At 45.7% G+C, this 8,857-nt stretch overlaps 1 protein-coding gene across 1 annotated transcript; it reads right to left on the bottom strand.

Moving 5' to 3' along the window:
* Positions 1 to 6,369, bottom strand: LOC141433013 (uncharacterized). The gene is made up of 3 exons (XM_074094851.1): positions 4,462 to 6,369; positions 2,620 to 2,854; positions 1 to 342 (listed from the first exon to the last, which is right to left on the bottom strand). Exons 1-3 carry the CDS (start codon positions 5,613 to 5,615, stop codon positions 1 to 3), a joined length of 1,731 nt encoding a protein of 576 aa, XP_073950952.1. The 5' UTR covers positions 5,616 to 6,369.
* Between the last annotated feature and the right edge of the window lie 2,488 nt (positions 6,370 to 8,857).

Here is an 8,857-nt window from a genome sequence, read left to right as displayed (position 1 = left end):
TTAGTCGTCCCGCGTGGCGGGAACATCCTGGGGGGCCCGAGGAAAGGCCTCTTCTTGAGCTGAATCCAACGGCAGCCTGGCTATCTTAAGCACAGGTCTGCGCAGATGTCCGTGAGCCGTGTCCAGATCCACCACTCGGATCACTCCATCCTTTCCAGGTATTGTGCGGGTAATTCGTCCCAGCCTCCATTGGAGCGGTGGGAGGTCATCTTCTTTTATGAGCACGAGTTCGCCAACTTGAGGAGGTGAGGAAGGGGAAAGCCATTTGGAGCGGGTTTGAAGGGTATGGAGGTAGGATCTGGTCCACAATGTCCAAAAGCGTTGAGAGAGAGCTTGTATGAGCTGAAACCGTTTTAGAGCAGAAATTGGTCTATCGTTAAAGACGGTTCGGGGCAGAGCAGTGAGCGGACGGCCTTTATAAATGACCGGCAGTTAAGGGTTCAAAGTCCGATGGGTCGGACGAAAGTGGGCAGAGAGGTCGAGAGTTGAGTACGGCCTCGATTCGGGCCAGCAGTGTGCAGAATTCCTCAAAGGTAAGGTGTTGTTCACCAATTACACGGTAAAGCAACTGCTTTGTTGATTTCACATTAATTTCATGTAATGCGCCAAACCAGGTTTAACAACCAGGTTATGTGCTGACTTGCAAGTTTGTGTGTGATTGCATCATTATTTGCCATGAGAAAGTTCTGAACGTCAATGAGCTGATTTCGAGCGCCTACATAATTCGTGCCGCAATCTGATCTAATCAAAATCGGTGTCCACGTCGCGATACAAACCGTTGTAAAGCAGCGAGAAAGGCTTCTGTGTTAGAGCGGAGACGGCCTCCAAGTGAACCGCCTTAGTTGAAAGGCACACGAATATGCAAAAATATGCTTTCAAAAGTTTAACGTTTCGCAACGTGCTAGACTTAACGAGAAACGGGCCGGCAAAGTCAGTCGTCACTTGGCTAAATACGGGCTGAGGGGTAACTCTATCTGCTGGAAGGTCACCCATAAGTGGGGCGTCAGGTTGAGCGCGACATCGGAAACATCTAATACATTTAAACACCCGACTTCGGATTGCCCGCCGTGCGGACAGTATCCAGAATTGCTGACGTAAAATAGCATGTAAAGTGTCGGCGCCAGGATGACAGTATATTTTATGGCAGTGATCAATGATGCGGTCTACGAGTGGGCTAGAGCTGGGAAGAATGAGTGGATGTTGAGCGTCGTACCGAATTGAGGCGTGAGAGAGACGGCCACCGACTCTCAAAGACCGTCTTTCAGAAATGGTGAGAGGCGCTGAAGTCGCGCGGTACAAAGCTTATTCGTTTTAAGGCGATGAATATCTCAGCAAACTCATTTTGCTGAACAGAGCAGACCCAGAATAACAGAGCGTCCTTACGCTCATTAGCTGTGAGCGGACCAAAGCGTCGTACTTCGGGATTGTGTCTACAATTGAAAATAAAGCGCTTGATACAAGCCGTCACTCCGACGAGCTTGTCAAGAGAGCTGAAGCGAGTAAGCAAGTCATGATCGAGATCGGGTATTGCTATATGAGCTGGAACCTTTTTTGGCTTAAGGCCTGGTAATACATGATGACCCAAAGCTGTCGGCATCTGGGGCCAGGTGCTCGGAGGTTCTTTGAGCCAACTAGGAGACCACCAGAGGTCATGCTTTGAGAGAGATTGGGCTGACATTCCCCTGCTTGCACAGTCGGCTGAGTTGAGATGCGTGGGAACATGTCTCCACGTGGAGCTGATTGGACTAGACGTTATTTTACTAACTCGGTTGGCCTCGAAAGTTTGAAGTCGGTGAGGTGACGTGTTTAGCCACGCTAAAACGATCGTGCTATCTGACCAACAGGTATGCTGGTCGATAGTAATGTGAGCAGACAATTTAGTTGACACCCTAGTCATGAGCTGTGATAAAAGAGCTGCAGCTGATAGCTCCAGTTTTGGGATTGTGAGCCGATTCTTGATAGGCGCAACCTTTGACTTGGCAATGACTAGATTTACATTGACCTGTCCATTGGCATTGAGCTCATGAAGGTATATGACGGCACCGAAACCAGCTTCTGATGCGTCTGCGAATCCGTGCAGCGAGTATGTAGACGTGGGCTTATATTTGCAAATGTGCCGAGGTATACGAAGGCATGAGAGTTGAGGCAGATCTTCTGAAATGTGCTGCCATTCCGTCTGGATTTCATCGGGAGTGGGCTCGTCCCATCCCAGTTTCAGAAGCCATAACTTTTGTAATAGAATCTTTGCGCGGAATATTACTGGTGTAACCCAACCGTTGGGGTCATAGAGAGACGCCACTGTGCTGAGGATAGAGCGCTTGGTGATTTGGGTAAGTGGGGGAGAGAGATGCGATAAGTGAACTCATCCGATTGAGGAATCCATTGAATACCCAATACTTTAATGGAATTCGATTCCGGTCTGATGTCAAAGTCTTTAGGCATGTCACACTGGTCATCTGGAAACCGTTCAAGGAGCTGGGAAGAGTTTGAGGTCCATTTACTGAGCTGAAAGCCACCTAGGGCAAGTAGGTTAATTAACTCGGTTTGGAGTGCTCGAGCAGACTCCACGGAATCATGACCACAGAGTATATCGTCAACGAAAATTGAGTGGCGTATTACTTGAGCAGCTTGAGGATAGCGGTGACCTTCGTCATCGGCTAGTTGGAGCAGAGTGCGGATGGCATGGTACGGGCTTGACCGTAAACCATACGTGACGGTATTGAGCGCATATGTGAGCAGCGGCTGGTCGGGGGAGGACCGCCAGAGAATGAGTTGATACTGTCTATGACCTGGGTGGATAAGTATGTTCCTGAACATCATTTTGATGTCAGTACTGAAGACTACCGGATGTGTCCTAAAAGACATGATAATGTCAACAATATCCTGTTGGAGAGCGGGACCTGTGTGCAGACAATCGTTGAGACTGACGCCATTTGAGCTTTTGCTGCTACCATCAAATACAGTGCGGAGCTTATCTGACCCCGATTTGAAGATGCCATGATGAGGGATGTAGAAGTGAGGCTTGTTTGCGAAGGTACTTGGGTGACAAGGTGACATGTGTCCCAAGTTGAGATAATCATTCATAAAGTCTACATATTTTGAGCGGAGGGGCGGATTTGCTTGTAGCTTCTTTTCGAGATTGAGAAACCTACGTAGCGCGATAGCATGAGTGTTGCCTAGGGTCGGCGGATCGGGAAGAAACGGTAATGCTACCATATAACGGCCTGATGGTTCTCGAGTGGTTGTGGTGCGGAAAATTTGTTCGCACTGCTCTTGTAACGGGCTAGTTTGTATATGAGCTTGGGTTCTTCTGACTCCCAGAACCTCTCAAGACCTTTGCAAATATCGTGAGCAGATACGTCAGGTTCAGGCTGTGAGCTTATAACTTGAGCTGAGTTAGTCTGGTGCGTTGGTGTCGCACATATGTCCTCAATGGGCCCTATCAATGCGAAGTCAAAAATCGTGCCGAAGGCTATGGGCTTCCCGCGGCCTAACGAGACCTTAGTCCCGTCCAAAACTTGGCCGAGAACGTCTGAACCCAACAGAAGATCAATCGGAGCTGGAGTGTTGTACTCTTGATCCGCCAAGGGAATCGGTGGCTGGCCTTTCACTTGTGCAATATGTGGGACTTTTTGTAATGGTAGATAACCGGTAACATTTTTTAAGATATGAGCTGTAGCCGTAATCGTAGGTGTGTCTCGATGTGTAGGTTGACATACTATTGTTACTGATGCTTTTGACTCTTGTGTGTGTTGGTTGCCCACACCTGCGATTTTTAATGAGTTTGAGTTTGGCGGTAAATTTAACATTCGGGCCATGCGCTGAGTAATGAGCGTAAGCATGCTACCACAATCTAGCAGAGCACGCGCTGTATGGTACTGACCATGCACGTCTGCTATTTTTAGCGAAACGGTAGGCAGTAAAATCGGTGTATTAGTTACGTGGTCTTCACGTTGAGCAGTATCACTATAATTATGTTTTACTGTTTGAGCTGAAATCGCAGGTTGGGCTCGTGGTTTTTGTGTTTGAGCTGAGTGAGAGTATGTGTGGGTTGTGTGAGTGTGTTTGTGCTGATGTGCTTCGCTTTCGTAGTACTTGGTTATTGCAGGTAGTCATTGCGGACCACCTACACGAGACCTACTGGGCGAACGCGAGTGATTGGGTGGGTTGTTTTGTGGCGGTGGGGTCATGTGTGAGGCGTGGGCCGAATAGTGTTGGGACTCATGGGTCGGGCGCTGTCTGGGCCGTGCCCTGAGATGCGAAGGTAGATGATGAGCGGCTGAATGAGTTGGAGATGGAGCACCGGGGCGATGAAGTGATGTGTGGTGTTTATCACTTCCACACTCTTTGCAAGCTCGCGTGGACTTGCACTCGTTCTCATAATGGGGACCCAGGCAGCGCTGACACCGATTGCGAGCCTGAATGAAATCCCAGCGGCCTTGGGTAGGCTGGTCGTTGTACCGTGGGCAGGCGATGAGCTTGTGCCCTTTGTCACGGCAGTACGGGCAGGGTGCATTGTTACCCGCTGTGACGTCACGAGTTGAGGGTTGAGCTGAATAAACTGGTCTGTGTTGAGCTGGGGACGGACCGAGGTACTCCGGGCGAGTCCTAACTGGGGCCATGGGACGTGTTTCTTTATATGTGGGCTGACGAGCCGGGGGGTCGGGAGGAGTGACTGGGGATTGCCTGCGGTATTGACGAGGCTGTGGGCTGACTTGCGGGGAAGCTGGGCTAGACCACTCGGTCTCGACACAACGCGCGTGTTCCTCTAAGAATAGGATTAAGTCGTTGAGGGTGGGCAGAGTTTGAAGGTTGCCGTATTTGCGCTCAAAAAGGGTCCGGAGCTCACCCTTGAGTTTTCTTACGACTATTGACACGAACACGTAGTCGCAATCCTTCATGGGCAGATCAAGATTGTTCAGGGCGGATTGTGCTGAAATTAGCAGAGTTAGGAATAATGTGCGGATATCTGAACGCGCGTGAATTTGTGGTAAGCCCATGATTATGTCGACAAATCGGTCGATCAGGACGCGTCGATTTTCATACCGTCGGGTGAGGATGTCCATGGCCACGGTGAAATTGTCATTGGTGAGCTGGAGGTGAGACACCATGCTCCGTGCCTCACCTGTAAGACACGATAATAGATAGTGGAGTTTAACTGCATCCGATATTGTGGCCATGTCATCAGTGAGACTTCTGAAGATGGCTATGAAGGAGGGCCAATCCTCTATTTTTGAGCTGAATTTGGGGAGCGCAATTTTAGGCAGAACGGCTGTAGGTGTGGTTGAGGTGGAGGGGAGTGTATTCTCCAAATGGGCTGACTTGAGCTGGAGTTCGGCGTTAGCCACAAGTATTTGGTTGTAGTCCGCAACCGACGTATCGTAAGCCTTAGTGTACGCCGCCTCTACGTCACTGGTCAGATCTTTTGCGTCCAATATGGCGTGGTACACTTCCTCCAATTTTAACTTATGCTCGTCCACCTTGGCGTACCTCGCGGTGAAGTCAGCCATTGTATATTTTGTGTCTTGCTTAAGCACCGCCATTGAAATTTCTCTGAGCTGAGTGATGGCTCTTGTTGCCTCACGGAAAATAGCGGCTTGAGATTTGGTCGGCATGTTTGCGCCAAACGAAATTTAAATAAAAAAAAATTAAATGTAAATTCTTATTGGGTTCCGTGGATGAATTTAATGTGTTATAGAATAGGTACTTATCGTGGTGTGTTATGTAATAGGCAATGAGTGTGTTAAAATTGTAATGAGACAATGAAAAGGTGTGTGTGAAAATATAAATGGGTTTTTTTTTTTTTCACTCTGTATATATGTGTTGTTTTTATCTGAGCAGGCTGTATATGTACGTAGCGAATGTAATTGTATTAGTGATGTTTTGAGAAAAAAAAAAGTGAAGAAAAGATAAAAATTCTACAAGTGTATTTTATGACACCCTGTATATCGTATAACTTGTAATGTGTTGAGCGGAGTTTACGTTCACTGTTTGTTACTAGGACAAAACTGAGAAGGAGAATTTAAAAATAATGAGAAGAAAAATTTTTATCACCCTAAGTACTAAAATTTTTGGGGCAACCTGTATAAACACTATATAATCCACTGCAATGGATAGTTCTAACAAACGACGAAAAATAATGTGCTGATTCGGAAGGTGAAACTGTTAATAATTTCACCAATGGTTTTTGGGATGTTCCGTATTGAACCCTAAATTCGAACTCGTACGTTGAAATGAAATAAACTAGGTACTCAACAAGTACGTAATATAACTATAGTAATAACTTTGAGCTGAGAATAATACGTGCGTAATATTTACGCTAGTTATGGTAGTAAGTAGGTATAAGTTTTAATTATCACTTAGACAAGTCCAGCCACGTTATGACAAACGACGGATAATGTAATAACGATGCAATCACACCACACCTGTTATCGCGCGATGGATGTTTGTAAACAATATTATATTACCTTTGAAAACTTCCTACTTATAAAAAATATTCGAGAATGTTCGTTGAGTGAAGTTGCTACCTACCCTTATTCCATAATATGACAATATTAGGTAGAAGTAATTAGTTGGCAAATGGGTTGTTATATTGAATAATGCGAGTTTAATGTGGAGATTTGTTGATTAAAAGGACAATAGGTACAACGTTACTTTGAGGTTATTTTTCTAGTTCGTGTACGACTAGAGAATTCTGGAATGTGCTGAGTAATTAATGTGGTTTGCCGTTTCTAAATACCTAATTGGGATTGTACCTTAAGTACATTGTTTGTTTTTTTACTAATTATGAGCTGAGATTACACTGTAAGTGCGTTAAATCGGCAAAGTATTCGGAAAATAAATGGGACAAATTAACGGTTTTTTTTTTTTGCAATGTGGGTAATTTATTGGGGCTGATTAATAGCTGTGGGGTCTGTTATCCACAGGGGCAGGGGTTCTAAGGATCGAAGGACCAGAAAATGTAAGCGCTGGGGGCTTACATTCGACGATGAGTGAGAAAGTGGGAGAAATGGGAAAGGACTTACGTGTGGTGAACTGGCTTTCGCAGCGGTAACGCCGCGAAACGGAGATGAGCTGATGGTAGTCCTTTCTCTGAGGACTGAGCTGGATTGACACTGCACTGTCACACTTTTACAAGTTCTAGTACCGGCCGGTAGGTAGCATATATCGAGCTAAGCGAGCGCGGAGCGGAGCGAATGATATGACCTCTCGCGGCAGCTTCGATTACTTGACTGGGTTCGCGGCGCTGGCGCCGCGCTGCGATTGAATGAGTGAGCGAATGATTCAGGAGATGAATGGTTAGTCGTCCCGCGTGGCGGGAACAGGCAGCAAGGGCAGCTAATAGATCCCTTGCTGCTATGCGAAAATGCTCTTTGGAGACCTTTATTAACTTTTTGAGTGATGACAATCAACATTCACAGTTTTCTGGTAAAATGTAGTCAGCGAGAAAATAGACAGATTTGATTTTTTTTTAATGCCAATTGGTCCCATTTCTATCAAGTATTAAAACACTCTTTGAGACCAACTAAGGTTAGAGTACTAGAATACTCACAAATCAAAGAAAACTTTTTCCATACCGTTTGTAGGGTACTAATTAAAAAACTGAACGTTTAACTAAAGTTAGTGTCTTAACCAATATTGCTGCCCCTTCGCAACTTTCCACCCTGTATTAGCTTCACTTAAAACTATTGTATCTATGGTTGCAATAGAATCTTTGATCTTGCTTTTCATCCAGTTGTTATTATTGTTCACCATCATCATCATATCAGCCGTAAGACACCCATTGTTAACCATAGGCCACCCCTTAGACTTCTAAGGTTGGAACCAGCCTGTGAACCCGGTGCTTTAGCCAGATTATCTGTCCATCTTCTTGGTGGAAGTCCTATGCTGCTGATAACACTTGTAAATTGAAGGATCAAAGCTTATTTTTAATACATACTAGCTGTTGCCTATGACTATGTCTGCGTAGAACATTTACTGCTAAGCATTTAAGTCTCACCTGTGCCCCATCCTCGTAGAACACCTCAACAAGCTCGGCCCGGTGCTGTAAGTCGGTCTGGGGCAGTGTGAGCTCCCTCGCTGCGCCGCCCCCGTCGCGCGCCCAGCAGAGGAGCCTCCGCCCACACACGAGCCAACAGTAACCATTCGGGGACAATCGGACTGTTACTTCTCCACTTGCTGCAAGTGACAAGGGGGCGTTCAAGTATAACGTAAAGCAATTTGGGGGGGAAGGGGGTCTTGTAAAACGTTATGATGTGTTACTTTGTTCAAACAACGCGTTACAACAGTTTTTTGTAACAAATATATACTATAATGTCCTTTAAAAGTAGGAAATTCAAATCGTCAGTGGTTGTTCTATAAATGCACTCATGTTGTTGCCAGTGTGACTGTGCCAAAAAACGCCAACGTCATTTTGAAAATGATTCAAGATAAGCTAAGAAAATTAAATAGAAATGGTAATTTCAGTGGTACGTAACATTTAGGAGGCGGGGGGGATTCAGAAAATGTTACGGCGCGTTACAATATATGAAAGGGAGGGAGGGCCAAAAATCACCAAAAATTATGTTATATATTACTTGATTACATACATACATACAAGCCATACAATACCGCAAAAAACGGTCTGTTGTCCGGTGAAAACAATGGGTATAACAAGTGGCCTTATGTCCAATAATTGGCATGATATGACCAACTCGTTGGGTAGAATGAGCTATATCCTGCCTTTGATATCATCTTTGGTCACTCTCTGTGACCTACCAAGTGGCTGTGTTAGCCCATCTTTGTGGGTGCAAGCTACCCCTCCAATAGGAATGTTAATTTACTAAATTTCAATTTAACCATTCAAACTGAATGTACA

This window comes from Choristoneura fumiferana, chromosome 11 (genome assembly GCF_025370935.1).
Source record: "Choristoneura fumiferana chromosome 11, NRCan_CFum_1, whole genome shotgun sequence".
NCBI lineage: Eukaryota > Metazoa > Arthropoda > Insecta > Lepidoptera > Tortricidae > Choristoneura > Choristoneura fumiferana.
This window is presented reverse-complemented; position numbering and strand designations above follow the sequence as displayed.

Excerpts from the sequence above, each read along its gene's own strand:
- LOC141433013 (XM_074094851.1), bottom strand. The coding sequence starts at position 5,615 with ATGCCGACCAAATCTCAAGCCGCTATTTTCCGTGAGGCAACAAGAGCC. Across the intron at positions 2,855-4,461 it reads AAGCTCATCGCCTGCCCACG|GACACATCCGGTAGTCTTCA; the intron begins GTACAACGACCA and ends CATGTCTTTTAG. Across the intron at positions 343-2,619 it reads GCTATCCTCAAGCTGCTCAA|CTCATACAAGCTCTCTCTCA; the intron begins GTAATACGCCAC and ends AAACGGTTTCAG.